This window comes from Anser anser (assembly GCF_964211835.1).
Source record: "Anser anser genome assembly, chromosome: 3".
NCBI lineage: Eukaryota > Metazoa > Chordata > Aves > Anseriformes > Anatidae > Anser > Anser anser.
Genome location: NC_139722.1, coordinates 23,647,402 through 23,666,443, shown reverse-complemented (window position 1 = coordinate 23,666,443; position 19,042 = coordinate 23,647,402). Strand labels below are relative to the sequence as shown.

General features: G+C 33.8%; 1 protein-coding gene across 14 annotated transcripts in view; it reads left to right on the top strand.

Moving 5' to 3' along the window:
• CSMD1 (CUB and Sushi multiple domains 1) overlaps positions 1 to 19,042 on the top strand; it is a 1,157,973-nt gene that overhangs the window by 734,656 nt on the left and 404,275 nt on the right. For all 14 annotated transcript variants that reach the window (XM_083828025.1, XM_083828026.1, XM_083828024.1 and 11 more), the window contains one exon: positions 13,231 to 13,308. In XM_083828025.1, coding sequence (XP_083684151.1) covers positions 13,231 to 13,308 — 78 coding nt within the window. The remainder of the gene's footprint in view (positions 1 to 13,230; positions 13,309 to 19,042) is intronic.

The window sequence follows — 19,042 nt, the reverse complement described above, 5'->3', positions numbered from 1 at the left end:
GTGAACACTTAAGTGATTTCAGATATCCTTTGATATCTGTTTAATACTGGATCTACAACTAAAACTACATTTCAGTGTTTATTTTTTTTTTAAAGTTTTTATTTTCTTCCTACTGCCTTTATTTATTTATTTTCTCCTAAAAACAAGTTAAAAGCACCTAGGAAATTAATTAGTTAAGTCACATTAAACTATACCACATATGCCTTGAGTGCATAAATAATTTTACTTATCTATATCAGTATGTCTGTCATGACTGCTCTAAGTAGACTATCCTTGTTCATTACCTTTAATCTTTTCTTCCCTTGTTTTTCATTCTTCTGCGATGTAGGCTTTTTTCCCCACTTTGATACAGTAATAACAGTTTTCCTCAAATCTTATCACTGTGGTATTGCAAAGTCATTTATTTTGAAAGTCCTTTAGTTTGATTTGTTTGGATTTGAATGAGTGTATTAAACTGTTTTCACAGAACTTTGGTTTAGTATAATTGATTTACATTTCAAGGACACTTATTCAGCTGTGGTAAAATCTGTATAAAGCTACAATGAGATAAATTTTCAGCAAGTGGTCATTTATTAAGTAGGAAGGAATAAATCTTTCTTCTATTAAAAACAAGATTATTTTGGCCTAAGCTTCATTTGTGGTTATTGATTATCAATAACTCCCTTTTTGGAAATTAACTTAAAACATCCTGTTTGAAGACAGATTTTCAGTCTGCCTCGAAACTTAGTCCCTTAATGTATCTTAGTTTGGAATCTGATTATAGAAAATACCCAACACCATTAATCACTGGCCTGTATTTGCTCATTTCTAAATTTATGTTGTTTGATTGAAAAGGAGAATTTTAATCCAATGAAAACTGTAATAATGAAATCAATATTTGACATCTTATCCTCCCACATATCAAATATATATTTAGCCTTGCTGAAAATAGCCATGATTTTTCTACACATGCTTTTATCCCTGTACTAAAGTTATAAGATATCCCTTATTAGCCTAATAGTATTAAATATCTTTTGATAAGGAAAGGGAAGAAGAAAACATTCAGACTGTTTCCTTACTAATGTGGCATGTATAACCTCTAAGAACTAAGTGCTTAAAATAACTGTTCCTGTAATGTCTCTTTAAAATTTTTAATCAGTCATTTTGTGTATTTATTGAGTTCAGCAAATTCTTAAGTTAAAACTGTCTCTTCCTTCCATTTTTAGAGCCTTAAAGCTTTTTTTTTCCTGTGTTTGAAATTAGAAATAATCTTTATCTTTAGATTCTTTGTTATTACTTTATACCATTTCATAAAGGCATTATACGTTCATAAGAGAAATTATCTCTATTATCTGGTTTGATATTAAAAAAAAAAAAAAAAAAGTCTGTTTCTCAAAATTTAAAGCAAAGCCCCAGAAGTTGACTTAGAGTGACAAAAAGAAAATGCATGTATCTGAAAACACTACGGTTATCAAGACTACAGAACACAGAACTGGACCGCAGGATAAAGTTCTGTCCTCAAGATTCTCAGTACAAAGCATAGCTTTAATTCTCAGGGCCAACAGGGTGAGACATTTGATGAAGAAGGTCGGATAGATTTTTCTTAACATTTTGGATTAAAATATCTTACTAGTAAGCTACTGTATAGAAGCGTATTATTATGAATCGATGATTTTAGGGTATTTTCAGGAAAAACAAGAAAAATCTCATTACAGATGGAAGCTTGCAGTTAGTTCCAAGTAGGTTCCTACAGGTAATTCTTCTTTCTTGACTGACTAGTTTCTGTGTTGCTAATTAGGCAACTTAGTTGCTAGTCTTAGTTGTTTCATGATATCAGCACTAAGCAGATGCTGATCTGGTAACAGCTGTTCATTCTTCTGTTCTTGTTTGGTATGGTGTTGTCCTCACTTGACCTATTAAAAATAATGCATTTATGGTTGAAAAAGATGTGTATCATTTTGGTACATTTGTATGTACGTCACTGTTTTTTTTCCCCAAATTGGTTGCAAAATAAAATATGAAATGTAAATTACATGTTCAAATACTTTATCTTCCAAAACACGCAACATTCCCCTAGATATGGTAGCTGCTCTTTGTCAAGAATCATGTTGTGCTCACTCAGTGTGGAGACTTCCAAAGTCCTGGATCAAAGACATCACTGTCCCAAAGCTGCACAACTCCTAAGGCAGTTGTTTTCCATGCTGTTCTGCCATAACGAAACTGAGGCATCCTAAATGAACTTCATATTTTCCAGTGTAAAAATATGCATTTGGAAAATGTTAAAGGAACTAGGTCTCACTAATCTCTAAGATCAGCTAGCAGCAATACAGAGAGAACAGTAGAATGTAGACCTAAGAATGTAAAATAAGAGCAAATGTATGATCGATATAGATAAGCAAATTAAAGTTCAGGTTTCACGGTAGCATGGATAACCTACATGCCAGCACAAAATCAATTAGGCTTATTATTTTCTATTTACTACAGGCTGAAAACACATACACAATCAGTTTCTGCATCAGAAGAGATTAGAGACATAAAATAGTAGGGTGTCATTATCACCACAGTTGCAGCCTCTTCATTATCTACAAGGCGAGAGAAAAATCCAGTTCAGCTGGGTGGTGGATAACACTGAAATGATCAGTATAAGAGTTGTAGTTTAGAGAGGCTTTCAGACTACAGATATAATTTCTCTACAAAACATGAAAATATTTTGAAACAGTGACTTTAAGAATAGGATTTTCTGATGAACATTTTGATAATCATGAGTGATACTTGATGAATTACTTGAGAAGAACCATAAATGAACTTTTGACACTATTGTTGAAAGACTGTGGAATGGCATTCAAGCAAGGAACTGAGTAGGTCTCATTCTGTGATCTCTTTTTTAGAGACTATCCATGCATGTTATTCAGTTTGTTCAGTGATAATATATATTCATTGTGCAAACTGTATTGATACTATTTTCCAAAACTGTGTAGGACACCCACAGACACTGAAGACTTGATGCCTGCTGAACTTGTTTTATTGTGATATGTCTTATACTGATAGCACAGCAAAGCTAAGGCAGTCTGTCAAAGCAAGTGGCCAGCTACGTGACATACAGAAGGTTAATGGAAAACAAATGGCTGTGCTTCTTTTTAAATTTGCAGATCCTGTGTCAGCTTATACACATAGAATGAGAAAGATTTGTGTAAAAATCTACTACGACACCAATTTATCTTGGGTCTGTATCATTTGTTCACTAGTACTGCATGCAGAGATTTCCAGCAAAGGGAGCAGGTGGAAGGTCTGATAATGACAGAGAGTACTTTGCTGGATTGATGGAACTAGGAAGCCAACTGGTCACGAACCTACAGCTTTTACAGGTAGCTGTAGAGCAGAAACATCTATGCCTGCTGTGAAGCCCTCTGGAGTTATAATACTGATTAGTAGGGATGATTTTGAAAGCTGTTAGTGAGAGAAACAGTGGGATAGCATATTAGACAGAATACTCTTCAAACAGGGAGTACAGAAACAGGTTTGGATTATTCCAGTGAGTCAGTTTAAACTAGAGATCCTATGAAAAAATGTAATGCCCATGAGAAGGCCAAGTGGATAGCTGAGAAGCAAAGCTTGCAAGGATCCTTCCAGGTTATTGAATCTGGGGTCTTCTTTATCAAATAATTTCTTATAGAATTCTCTTCATAAACTTAATTTATGGATACAAGTACTTATGCAAGAAAATGTTTTCAAGGTGATTGCTGAAGTGTATTCTATGTTCTTAGAGAGAGTAGATGGAAGTGTAATGGATACATTAGAACACCAAATAAAGTTTTCCTAAAATACAATATGATAATTATAAGAAATGTATTGGCTCAAAAATATATATATATATATTAATAAAAAAATGAATCTGGTGCAGTGAAAAGTGTGCAGTTTAATTTTAGTTATATGTTATCTGAGTGGTGGTATCAGTCTTAAATCTAAAATCACACTAAGAAGATCAGGGACGTTGCTTCCTTTGGCCAGCAATGAAATGCTCCCTGTTCATGTATTGATTGAGGGATTGAGATTTGCCAAGAAGAAATTCTTATCTGAGAAGGGAAGAAGTTTTAGCATTTCTAAAGCTGAGCCTTCAACTGGTAAAAGGATAGGGAAGAACACATGCTGTAAGAAAAGAACATTTCAAAGCTTTCTTTGCCACAGACAAATCGACCAAGTCTTGCTTTGCAGAATCCAGAATGTTGTTATAGCTTCTCATAACAAACCTCAACATGATTTTCCCCTAGCTTGAAGGGTTGTGCGATGCTATAGTAAGGAGAAAATCTTGGCAAAAATACATAAAACAAACAAAGAAACAACAGCAACAACAACAAAAAAACACCACACCATAGACTTCAGAAAAGAAAGCTAAGAGCCAAACAAACATGAGGTGAATGGAAAGACTGTGAATATCTGCTTTTTTCTTATTCTCATAACTGTTAAACCTTCAAAAAGAATTCATGGTATGACAGGCTATAGTGAAGCAGAAAAAAACCAACAACAATAACAAAAAAAACCCCTAGATATAGTCAATGATAAATTTATTCATCACATACAAATTTGAGTGATAAAGACATGCTTCATCTACAAGCAGACTCCAGAGAGAATACTGAAACTGGCAAAAGTGTGAAGTGTAGATAATTTCCTCCAGGGCCAAAAAATGGTAGCACTCCTGTAATTGCATCTTTGGAGGAGAATCCAGAAAAGAATGGAGGACAAGGCAAACAGATCACTTGATTGGACTCTGCCGTCAAAATTTGAACTAAGAAAAAACTTTGTTTCAAAACAAGGTGTATTCAAGTTCGTGAAAATCAGAGTAATGAAACAAAAGAAAAGAAACTTCATGAGCTCTGCACTGCACTGAGATAGACTTGCTAATTCCCTCAAGAATAATCCTATGAATGTTATTGTATTAGTATTACTCACTGAACTTGGCAAAAGATGTAAAGCTAAGTGTAAATCTGTAAAATAGGTATCTCTTTTCCATTCACTCTCAACGTACAAAATACTGAAAATATTAAATCTTTCCTCTACTATAGCAAGAAGAAGGCTGGCATGCTTGGAAAAAAAGGCAAAGCACTTAAGTATTTCCTTGGACAGTCTCAATTTCTGTTTATGCATCTGAGATTTTTTGCTTAAAATGAACTACTCCCTTTCCTGATCACAGAGAGCTATTCAAATACATTCCATACAGTGTCAGTGGGCTCAACATTGGTCAGGAAAGGCCCTGGCTGTAATCACCAGGTACTGGGAAACATGCTGTTCCACTTCACCTTCAAAGATCTGTACTTGGGAAAAATCTGCAGTGAAAGGCAGCCAAGAGCTGAACTCAGCAGAGTAGCAGCAGAAGCAGCTTGAGGAAGTACCAGCAGATGATGTCAGAATAATTTAAGTTTGAGTGAGAGCCAACTTTTTAGGCCTTGCAGGTCATTTCATCCAGGAAGAAAAACTGGCAATAAAATCAACTATTTGGGTAATTGGGAAAAAATGGTGTGTCATCAAAGATGTGCACAAGGACTGTTACAAAGAATGTGCTAAGAACATGCAGCAAATGTTAGATTTCTTGTTCCAGACTTGTACCCTAAAGTACCCTACAAAGATATCCTTGAGCTATAACTATATCAGATCTAAACGAGGGTAAATTATTGAGGGTAAGTTAAGTCAAGCATAATGCTATATTAACTGAACTGTGTGCTTCTAGTATCTTATCTGTCTTTGGTATGACTTACGTACTGCACACTACCTGTTTTCACACATGAAGTTAAATATGGCTGTAATCAATCAATTTCATACGGTAGAAATCCTAGTATCACCCTCCAAGGTCTTGGCATCTGATTGCTGTCGGTGGTGGTTGTGGTGATGTTTTTTTGCTTTGGCTTCTGGTTGTGGGTTACAAATAAGCTAACTCAAAGAGGAACCAAGTATATCTAACTGTTGATTTCAGACCTTAATTTAACACGTTCTTTAAAAATTAATGGCTAAGACTCAACAGCTTCTCTGGGAAATTTATTCCAGGGTTTCAACTCTCTTACTGTTAAAAAGCTTTTTTCTTATGTAACCAAAGTCTCCCTTGCTTCAGATAAAGACTGTAAGTTCTTGTTCCAGCCCTAGTGTAACTAGAGAATGTATCTTTCCTCTTTGCAGTTCTTTTATATCTTTAATGTGTATCATAACTCCTCAAAACCACCTCTAGATTAAATTATTTCTTAGTTATGATCTACAAATGGACACTTAATTGTGCTTTATACTATCTTCACTTCCAGTTCATTTTTCCATATTTTTCTTCTTACCAGTTTCTATCCTGTCTCTCTTAGCAAAATTACACAACCAGAGAATAAGACTGTAATTTCTTGGTGCCAAAGACTACCTGCTATCTTTCATGTGTAGAGCTTTTGGCTCATTTGTGATTAGTCAAGCAATACTCAATAATGGAAAGACACATGTCCCTTGAAATTTATTGCCAACCTGAAAATATATGTCCAGCAAATATAGGCTCTTTTTATTGTAATACAGGCAATATGAAATTTATCTTTAACCACATATGACAAATACATTTCAAAACCTTGTGAGTCAGAGGAAGAACCTAATTAAAAAAAAAAAAAAAAACTTTTACAAAATAATAAAAAAAGCTTCACAGAGAAAGAAGTTGGGTCTGGAAGATAGCTGTCTCCTACCTCCATATTATCTACATAATTGCTAGTTAATTACCATTTAATTACTATCAGAGAAAGAAAATTATTTCTTCAATGAAATCAAGAAACTAAGAGTCTTACTGGTGACATACGTAGCCCATGATTATCTCCAACAGAAGCTGTTCTTCTAACCACTATTGTCATACAGATCTGCTCAAGATTAGAATGTCAACTTTCTATGCCCTTCATTATAATGACTGAAAAAACATACTCCTGTAAGCAAGGCATTGCTACTGAAATCCAATATTTGAGGTGATGCTCATCAGTATATTGCCCTACATTTGGTTTAACTTCTTAGAAGAAGATTGCATTGTGGAATGTTCATAAGCTTCCATTTAGCAACTATATCTAAAGAATTAAACAGGCTTTGCAAATTTTGTCTCATATTCCCATTTCACATAGGTATTAGCTTTGCCTTTTCTTTAATTTCTTTTTAAACACAGCAAAATCATCCTGAGAATAGAAATAATAACAGTGAAGAATATATCCTTTCACATTCTTACTCTTGCTGCTCCAGGATCTTTTTGCACTTCCCTATTAAATGAGTGATTTTTTTTCTAGCTATTTTCTATCTTCTTTCAGTCCATTATAATTCAGTTGTTTTTAATTATAATTATTATAGTTTCTCAGGAATACCCATCTCTGTGCATAAAAAGAAAGGGAAAAAAAAAAACACATTAAAATAGTTCAGGTATGTTCACCTATCCCTGCTCTTTAGGACCCCAGCAATAAGTCATACTGACTTATCAAGTATGTGAAATTATCTTTTCCAATATTATCCAATTAAAGTGTCTAGCTTTTGGTGGCTAGCTCTTTATCTGTAGGAAATCCTTCTTTTATCTTATTTTCCCTGAAGTATTTAGTTGCTAAATGTGTTCAAACTTAATCAGACCCCCTTCATATACTTGAAATCTCAGTAATACATTATATGTACCATATACAAATTGTATTCACTTACCTCTGTAGATACATAATTTCAAGAGGTTTAGATTTCAAAATTTTTTTTCTGTCATTTCTGGGTGTTACGATGCATAAGCCTGACTTCAGTAAACAGAAGCATTCTTGTAAGAGTAGAATATTTTTCCTTACAAATTTGATTGCTTACTTTTTCTTGAGATTTAGCTTGTTGACTTGGGGGAAACGAAATAGAGAAAGCAGAGTAGAGGGGATTCCTAGGCATAAATTATAAATAAAAAAATATTTGCCAAATATCTGTGTTTTGTCTCGTATTGGTCATGTACAAAACCTTGTGCAATTACAGCTTCAGTACCATGCCCAGCTGCTTAAACTCCACTTCATATATCAGTGGCAATTCATCAACAGCCATTGGCATACAAAGAACAGTATTATATCTCTACTTAAGTGACTGAGTTTCTTTCTACTGTGGATAGATGTGTATATATATATATATATATCTTACACTTATTCTGTTCTAATTCAGGAATCTAAAAAAAAAATATGAAATTTGATATTTAAGTGAATTTGATTTTAATATAAAATGACACTGTCATGTAAGTCATATTTCAAGCAAGATCTAAAAATCAGAAGATTGATACTCTGCATGGAATTGGGCATTTTCTTACTATCCAGGCTGATAGTTTGCAAAAGAGTGCTGAGAGGTTAGTACTACCGTAATATCAGGGCACATAGTCTGTCTTAGAGGGTAAATGCACCATGAAAATTCAGACTCAGCAGTTCTTCAGTTTCAAGACTGAGGACGAATTCAGCCTGTAAGTAATACTCATGTTCTGTAGGAAGTGCTGAAGCTTCTGACCTGAGAGACACTACTTATCAATGCTGCACACAGCTATCTGGTCTACCAAGAACAGGATGAGGTGAAAAAAGGTTATCGTCCATGTACAACACGGGTGTATTTACTATAATTAACCAATGTCTGATGGTATCATACTGCAGATCATAGACTACTAAAGCCATGTGAAGAGTCATTGCTTTGTACCAAAGATATGAGATTTACCTGCTAAATGAAGGTAAAACAAAGATAGAGTAGTTGTAAGAACAGCCATGAACATTCATAGAAGGGTCTATCTAATCTCATCTAATCTTCAGCCATGACCTGAAGCAGAGGCCTGCAGAAAATTAAGAACAAGGCAAACACTGATGTTATTTCCCTGATAATACATCTATTGCCTCCATATTTTTTTGTTGTGGCAGGAATCTCCTGAAACTGGTGTAGATTGCCTGTACAGTAACTCTCCATAGAGCAGTCTTCCAAGAACTTTTCCAGTCCTTCTTTGAAACTTTTCAAACTTCTTGCATCCACATTTGGCAGTGTCTCTTGGCAGTTTCTCCTGTCTACTACTTGTATGAAAAGGAAAAAAAAAAACAAAAACAAAACAAAAAAAAACCTCCTTTTATTAGTTTGAAACCTTACTTGTTAAATTCACTTGATGGCCCTTGTCTTTTTATTACATAGTCAATAGGTCATGAAAGGTCTTTTTGGAGTTCTGCAGACTGCAGTCTGTAAAAAAAAAAAAAAAAAAAAACCACCACTGAAATTTATGAGCTTTTTTTTTTTTTTGTGAAAAAATGTCTTTTCACAAAACTTATTGTTTATATGAACTTTCTTAACAATATTAGGTCTTCCTTAGCCAAACATATACAAATGTTTTAAATATTTAATGTTCTGTTTATTTTTATCTCCTCACTTATGTGAACATAGACAATTTGCCAGTTATATTTCATACTTCAAATGACATGTGCAAGGAAAATAAATGGGAGAATTAGTATTTTAGGACAACCATTTCAATGGTAGAATTGCAGCAGGTCTCAAATGTATGAAACCACTTTTAGTTAGATAAAGACGTAGATTTGTATTATTTCAACAAAATCAAATAAGATTGTTAAATAATTTCGTATTAATTTTGTGAAAGTACTTTTCACAAACCACAAATATGAATGCAGTATATGTCTATACAATATACATACAAACATGCACAGAAATTTCTCTGACTGGAGGTTAAGTTTTCTCAAAAAAGTTATTCTCAAAAGATATAGGGACTGTCCTTCTAATGTCTCCTAGCTAGATTTATTTTAATACCTCAATCATTGTCGTCCTGATTGTAGCCAACAGTTAAAATTTTGTTCACTGGTTCATCCTGTCTTAAAATATGTTTCTACTAAATTGTAATAATGTGTTCAGAAAGGTAATTCTGGTTGGGGTAAAATACATTTTTTTTCACGTTGGTTCAAATACATTAGAAACAAAGAGCTTCATACAAATTAGAATAGGTTAAAAGGATGTGTACAACTTCAAGATTTTATTTTAACTTTCAGAGTCCATTCAAAGAAAGTCAGGCATTTATTCTCTTCATGGCTGAGTTTAATTTAACTATAGCATAATGTTAAGGAATATCACTGGTGATTTCCAGTAGACTGATGAGAGTGTCTTGGGCTTCCAGTGCTATGATCTGCTATCCTCTCTGAATAAGTATACCATCTTCTAAAGAGTCTTGAAGTTATGATTCACAGAAAAAAATGTGAGGTAAGTTAATTCAGTTAGCTTAACTGAATGTTTAAGTGAAGACAGCAGAAAGATATGCAAAGTCTTAAAAAGTTATCATTTAAAAGTTAAAAAAGACTTTCATATTTGACATTATTAACTTAAACACATTCCTCTTTTTGTGCTGTTAAATGGCAAATCATATTCAAGATCAGCAAAACCTCTTTCGTGAAAGAGAAATCAGGAAGTAGAAAAGAAATATAAAAAGTATTAGAATGGAATTTAAATGGTTATAAAAAGTGCAATTTAGAGTATTTCTTTAACGTTAGAGAAGGCATTGAACTTGTTCGTTTAAACCACAGTGTTCAGTGGTTTCTCTTCACAGACTGATCAGTTTGTATTTTACAGGTTATACTTGTTTAATTCTATTTTTTAAAAATACTATTCAGTGACTGCATGCAAAGACTTAGACATACAAGAAGTTTGGTATTTATGTCTCAAGTTTATGTAACCTGGTAGATCCCTATGGTGGATCTCACAGATACCTACATTTGGCTGTTAAAACCCTCCAGACATAAAAGCTCATCTCACCTAATGGTACTGCCTAAAATGTAGGGATCACACTTGAACAAGTGGTATATGTTTCTGTTATATTTCATGGGGATGAAAAGGCATCTTCAGAGGATGATTCAGTGTGCCTGTCTTAGAAGGGGATGAATTACCCCTCTGAGGCAGCTGTTTCTCTCCATAAAACATACATTTCAGATCTCTGATCTTAAGTATTGTGAATTCCCTAAGTGATGTTCTTTCAGAGAGATGCAGAATGCCTTTTTCTTGATGTGAAAAATCTCTGAGGATGGAAACTTCAGAACTGGTTCTAATGCTTGATTATCCTAATAGTGAAAAAAATTTTAGTATATCAAGTTAGAACCCCTTTTGTTTCAATTTAGCCAGCTGTCTGATGTATTTCAACCTAAAGATAATGGGTATCATTTTTCCCCATTCCCAAGAAGCATGCTCCAAGTATGTCTAACAAATACCTTCAAGAGTGAACTTTCATAGGAACTGGAGTGAACATTGCCACTATGTACAACTAGTACAACTATGAGTTGTACTATGAACATAACAATTTAGGGTTTGAATCCTTCAAGAATGGCTCTCATGCTTTACATGAGACAGACATTAATAAAATGTGAAATTCATACTATCGAGGGACCACAGCCTCAGGCATTATCCCAACTATGCTGTTGCAAGAGTTGTGCTGGTCATTTCCTGGTAAATATGGACTAATTTTAACAGACTGGTTACACAGTTTAAGAGAACAGAACATAAAGCTGCTCTTGAGGGTAATTTTAGTGTGTGAATTCCAGAAAGTAATCCCAGTGAATTCTAGAAAGAAAACCATACCCAAAAGGTTTACGCTTCCAGAAATTCTTGGGAATATTAGCTATATTGGCTGCATTAATGACTCTGTATAATGTGTTCCTGTCTTAAAAGGAAATAAAACAGCATGCTTCTATCAAATCCATTTCATCTCACATTGCTACAATTGTGTTTCAATCATCTTTCGTCATTTGAACACTTGTTTTCCATGTGTCCTACTTGTTCAGACATAAATGTCTGCACTTTGTAACATTTTGCAATGTACATAGCATACAAAGTACTTTCTGCATTTCTTGCCCAACTTCAGGGTTTAAGAAAAGCCTGCTTCACTCGGAGGTTGCAAAAGCTGCAAAATTCCAGTATAGAAACAAATACAATGAAATCATTCTTCTTTTCCTGCAATTTCACTTTTCAGAAATAGTTGTATACAGATCAGTACAGAGTGTAGCAAACAAAATTTGTCAAATATGTAGATGAAAAAGATATAACTGATAAAACTGAAAATCTATTGTGGTAAATTTTATATTTATTTTTATATCAGTAAAATATAGAACAAGATACAAATTATAACCATTTTTACAATGTTTGAGTTGATTTTTTAATGTTTGCATCTAGGATAAATGTTTGAACTTTAAGATTATTAACCACTGCAAGCTCTAGAAAGAGGTATCTAATATGAATCAGGAAAGGACTACTTTTTGTTGTTGTTGTTATTGACATGCATCATGATGTTGTATTTAGCATTCTGATACACAATGTAAGTCAGTCACTACCTAGTTTGCTATTGCTATTGTTTTTTTGCATAATAGCTTTGAATTGTCCAGGCTTGTTGCATGTTTCTTTTCTATGTATCTGATTTTATTTTCAATTGCCTCAGAACTAATGAATATCCTCTGAATATGTCCTATATTTTTACCCTTTTCTCCTAGTGTTATAATTCAGATTCTACCCCACATTTCCTCAATGTGTAACCGCGCTGCTTTCTTCTCATGTCTCCTTCTCCTTCTCCTTTACTCCTGATCCCTCCTAACAGTTTATTAGAGATAATTTGGGAGTTTATCAGCTGGCTAAATGGAGAAAAGAGATATTAAACCTCTGTTCTCTCTGATAAAATTTTGACCTTTTGTGAGCTCTTATTCTCTTTCTCATTCAGTTGGAATTGTCCTGTATATTTAAAAGTGTTTAGGTGAGCCAAACTGTAACACACTGTGATCATATAACCTTAATCTCAGGAAACTGAACTAAAAATGTGACTACTCCTGAAGAACAAATCAAATAAAAGCAACTCTGTGAATATCATATATAAAGCTTGTGGTCCTCTGATATGTGCATATAATTTACTGTACATTTCAAATAAGAATTAAATTTTAAAAATGTTTAAGATTTTGTCACATGCAGTGGCAAACATCAGAAAACTATATGTGTCTTTAGGATAGATTTTTCTTTTCCTTGACCCTAAGTAAACTTGAATGAAAGATATTTTAAAGCAAGACCATGTCTGTTAAAAAATCTTGAAAAATATAATGAATCATTATATTTTCATAAAAGTGTACTCGGGTAACTGCAATAATTTCAATCTGTTTTTAGTTTTCATATGCTGCTTTGTATTATTGTAATATCTGATGTGGCTGTTAAATGTCCTTTCTACAAGGTTTAATAATAAATTATCTCCTTTATCTTTGCTTGTTTTCTCAGTGAAAAAAGCAATTGAACTGAAATCAAGAGGAGTCAAGATGTTGCCCAGCAAAGACAGTAACCACAAAAATTCTGTCTGTAAGTTGTTTATACCATTATCTTTAGTGACTGCATATATCTTCTGGAATGTGCAAATCAGAGAGAGAAATGTTTGGAAGCTATGGTCATAAAATGGTCATTATGTTTTCAATTGTTATTGAATTTAGAACTCTGCTGATAATACTGAGGGTGTAAAAGGTAGAATATGGTGTTGTAATTCATGAAAAATATGGGTATATATATAAAAAAATAATATTATTTCAGGATGTTTAGAATTCAGAGAATCAGAAGACAAGTTAGCAATCCAGGCAGAACAGTGCCATACAGACTTTGTCAATTCAGTACAGGAGGCAGTGAAAGCATGTTGGCATTTTATAGATCGAGGTTTACACTTCATTATCTTTTCCTTCCCCTCAGTTAATATCACAGATCTAATTCTTCCCCCTCCTTGTCACACTATGCTCTAGTGACTGTCTTTTTCTAGGCCTGAGATGTAGCACAGCAGGGGTTAAGAACTGCTGCAATTCCCAGCTTCTCAAGAGGATGGAGATCACAGCATCACCTTCCCTTCATTATGTGTTTAGTGCACTCTGGAATGACATCTATTTAGTCCCTCTGCACCTTTTTCCCCATATATAGTGTGAGGATAAAATCAAGATGTTATATATAAGATTGTGAGGTGGTTTGTTTGTTTATTTATTTATTTATTTATTTATTTGAGCATCACTTTCCCTGAACAACTGGCAATCTGAGAGCTCTTTTTCCATTAATGTGGCCAGTCTTGAAACAAGAAAAAGCAATATATCTATATTATATAGAGAGAGGAAAGCAGAGAGTCCATTTGACTAACAAAAAGCCAGAGGGTAAGCCAGTCAGTGTTCACCCACAACTCATTAAAAGTGCTTGTATAATGACTAAGACATATTTGAATAAGTTAATTCTTCGTGTAATAACACTGAACTCAATGGAGTGAAACCCCGGCAATGTTTGCCTCATTGTGTGGTATTCTGCAAGTACGGAGAGAATGAGTGTCTTGAAGGCTAATGTCTAGAGGATATGATTTGGTCTCTGTGTTTCTGCAGTGCACTGTTTAATGCAAAATGAGTGTATTTGTATGCTCACTGGAACAAAAGAGGCATGATAATTTTCTGCTTTAAATATTGCACATTGATGGTGTGGCATTCAAAAGGAACTTTTTGTGCAATGTGTAGCAGAAAAAGTTGATCCATCTCTTTGGTGTTTGTATCTGAATGCTTAATTATTTCATTATTTATAAGTTATTTCTGGGAGCTGTGTTATCTCTACTTACACTCTCAGAACACATGCTGTCAGACACCACGTTTAATTACAGAAAGTGGAAGTAAGACAGGCTATGGAAAAAAATATTATAAGGTAGTTTGCTGTTGACTTCAAATATAATGTCTTTGTCTTTTTTGTGTTTTGATTCATGAAGCTCTGTATCATGTCTGACTTTTCTACATAAATCTAAGTTTATTATTATTAGCATCACGTACATGGAACAAAATATTAGATTAAAATACAAATAGTTGGACTCAAATATATTTTTCTGCTCTTTCTGGTGTAAGCCCTTAGTATTTAACCATTATTGCCAGTAATTGTGTAGATGGAAAAAGTAATTAGTAGTTCAACTTACAAATTCCTCTTTAGCAATGGATATTACCATTTGATTCCAATTAGCAAATCTCTAGAAAAGCAAAGAAATTAAATACTAACCCTTCTCCCCATTTTTGTATTGTAGATCTGTTTAATATTCTCTGTTTATAAAGCAGAAAGCTTACTTCTCTATTTTGATTTATGCAGGCTAGATGGAATACGAATACCAGCATGGCAAATGCTGTAAGAGCATGCCCTGCAAACACCTAGATGTGTGCACTTCCCCTAGGTCTTCCACCCAAGCACAGCCTGAGAACAGCTGCAGAAGGCACTTCACAATGGCACAACTGATAGAATTTAGGCAGAAAACGTCAGCAGTGTACTGATTATTCCTTGTGGGATGCAGTACAGTATCTCAGTCTTTTTGAGTACTGTCTCACTCCTGCCCTCCTGGACTTGCCCCAACTCCTAGTTGCTTTGTTTCTTGCCATCCTTTATGAACAGTCAGGTAGCAAAGCATGGCTTTGGGATACAGATATCTTGGTAGAAAGCATTACGTGTCACTCCCCAGGGAAAGAACACATTCTTGCCTTATTTTTTTTTTTTTTTTTTTATTTTCCTTCAGGACACCTGAAGGAAACACATCGAGCAGGGAGCCAGATGCACTTGAATTATGATTAATTTGTTCAAAGAAATGGGAAAAGAATGGGAAAGATTGAGCTAAAATATGGTCCCAGTCCATCCAGTGTGAGCTGACCTACTGGGGCCTTAAGTAGTACACTTAGCAAATTTCTGGAAGAGTAAACTGGGAGAAAGTAAACTCATGGGCAGCTCCGATGGAACCTGTTTCACGGTTGTTCCTCATTAGTACATGAGCTGTCACAAACACTGACCAAATCTAATTCCTTTTGTCATCTGAAGCCAATCTCTCAGATGAGCAAGGAGAGAGTTTTACTTTAGGAATCTGCACAGAGGAAGCATGTTTTATTACATCTGGTGTAATATTAATCTATTTAGTTGTCTGACCATGAGGACAGACCATCAGCAGCCACAGCTCTTAAAAAAAGTTTTTCTAGGCAAGTAGGAGAATCCTGTAGTTTATCTTTTCAAACCTAGCCTCTGATACCAGGCAGTTACCGTTGATCATTCGCTCATTCCATGTGCAAAGGATAATTAGTTTTTTAAAAGGTTTTTCTCTCTTCAGGATACCAGTTTACAGAATATTGAGAAGGCAGGGCCATAACTGCAACCTTGCAACCTAGCACCTTTGTGTCTCTTTGGCCCCCATGCAGCAGCCCATGGACAGAGCAGGGTTTGGAGAGCAGACAGCTCCAGCAGCCCCTAACATGATGAGGATTAACTGGGATAGCTCATTTCCTGAGTTTGCTCTTGTTAAAATGTACGATGGATACTCATGTGTGAATTGTCATGTTCTTACAAAGTGAGAGAGCTGAAACAATTTCAGCCTTTTTTAAGTATCATTTCAAAATATTTCAGATATCAGAAAAAAAAATATTTTATATATATTTAAAAGCATGTTTTTTTTTTGAATGAGTAAGATTAATATATCCTCAAAGCTTTGCTACAGGGTTGATCAAAACAGTTCTTTACCCTGGAGATGAAAAAAGAGCTATTTTAAGACAATGATTTTTGCCATGTGGGACCAAAGAACAAATGAGTTTACAGACTCAGTATTGATTAGTTGCAGCACATTAAGGTAATTAATGGCACGTGCTGTTGAAACTATAGTGATTATCAAAATGGGATTACATTGCTAATTCTGTGTGAGAAAGAAGGACAGCAGTCATTGTTTCTTTTGTTGTTGGTCAACTCTGAAAAATGGCATAGTTAAATTAAAAATGTGTTCATGGCAAAATTTCGGGATGGAGTTTTCTTGCTTACCAATACACCTCACATTTAAAATAAATTGGCGTTTTCATCTTTTATATATTTTGCTACCAATAAATGTACTTTGACAGAAACAAAATAAAGAGTAATACAAGTTTTGCTCTTCAGTTAATGAAAGACCATTTCCCTAGAAAGGACAATATTGGATTAAATGATTGTACTTAAAAGCCTAATCTTCTATCCGGTTTGTTCTTATTACTTAGTAAAGAAAAATTTTTTAAGATTTTTTTTTTTACATTTTGAAAAGATCACTACTTAGAAACAGATGTGCAATGAACTCAACAAACCAATACAATGATCACGGACAATAATCCAAAATTGTTATTGTTACTATTGTGTATACTGTATATTACTATTGTATATATTGTAACTATTACTAATAGATTTTATAACGAATTTTAAAGTTTATCATGACATAAACATCATTTTCTTATTTTTATGTTTAATATTTAAATTAGCTTCTTCATTGCTTCCCCAAAATTAATTTATTTTTTAATTCATTTTTTAGGATTTTTTCCTTTGAAGTATTTTAGGAAGAATAAGAAACTGTGTAGCAATTCCATATTTTTATCTTTAAAACAAACATGTAATGGAAAAATTTCCTCCAAAAATTCTAATTTATTTATTTATTTTATTTTATTTTTTTGCTGTGTACTTATTGTTGTATTGAATCTTTAAAGGTAGCCCATTTCTTATTGAATCTGAATTTTCACAGGCTATCACATCCATCGTATCATAATCAAGAAATACAGTTCAGTATTCACTGGCAGTGTTCTGACAGTTTTCAGTCTCCAATTTATAAAACACAATACACTCCAAAAAGAAAAACAAACAAACAAACAAACAAAACACCACAAAGCAAAGCTATCTTACTATCTAACCTTATCGAAGTTTAAACTTAATAGAATCCTTTATACTTAAATACTGTGAAGAGAATGACAAACTTCTAGCTAAAAGGATTGTCCTATGGACTATTATGTTTAGAGCAAACGTCCAATCAAGAAAAAGTGCAGCTCTGCATAAAGACGGGAGATTAGTGGCTGTAGACACTGTAGATGATTGAAGACCAAAAATAAATAAATAAATAAATAAATAAATATTTTTTGCAGCTTTGTTAAGATAGTTCTACACTCTATTCTTTAATATGAAAGTTTATGTAGATAATGATTAGTTACAACCAGAAAAGTATTTTTTTTTTAAATTTCTTAAAGGAGAAAATACCCATTCTTGGCAGGTGGTTTTCAGGTTTTCAGCATCTTGGTTTAAGCTTGTAGGATGTCACTTTAGTGAGGGGAATTTTTATAGAGAGGAGAAACAGTAATGAAACAGAGCATCTAGTGCTTTATCCTTAATTATTTTAAGAAACTTCATTTGGGAGTGAGATTGATCCCTGATAATAAAGAGGATGTAAAATAAATCACACAAGTAGCTATAGGTGGCTGTGTATCAAAAGATTTGGATCTTGTGTGATTAAGAGTTCTCAATATACAGTCTGTTTTTCACTGTGAATATTTCAAATACTACATGAATCTATATTTATAAAGATATAGGCAGAAATATAACACTGATATTACAAGTGAAAAAAAAAAAAAAAGATCCTAATAGCACGTAGATTTTGTCCGCTGAAATTCCTCAGGCTTATACACTTTCAGTCAAGAGCTAATTTATAAGCACTGGAGAAATAGGCATGAAATAAATCTCCTTGATTGGTCTCACTTTCAGCTAAAACAAGTGAAGTAAATATCAAAATGTTGGCAGCTTTCAGGCGTGCTTTACATTCCGGGGCACATGGTAGTTTTTGTAAATTTTCTGAACAAGAAAATTGGTGGATTTTGCCCAGTTCTGAGACAAAGGTGATCAGTTTGTTGTTACTTCTGAAAAAAAAAAAAAAAAGAATAAGAAAAGTACAGCATATTAAGAGATATACTATACTTAACTGTGAGGGAAATAAAACAACATGGTATTCTATAATATTATCTTCTCGGAGTTCCTTATAAAGATAAATTTCTAATTGTGTATTTTAGGATTTGCTTTTACAAATACAACTACCCTTTAAAAATTTCAGCTTCCTGGACTCTTCATAAAACATTTCAACACAACGCAAAAAGTGACAGGCTTCACCAGAAGCTGTTTTCTGACCTTTCCTAAACATCTATCTTCTCAGCATCTTCTTTTTCTGCTGGCAGATATACCACTTCTGTCATAAGGAAAAAGAGACAGTTTGCCTAAAACTTTACTAAGAAAAGGTTAT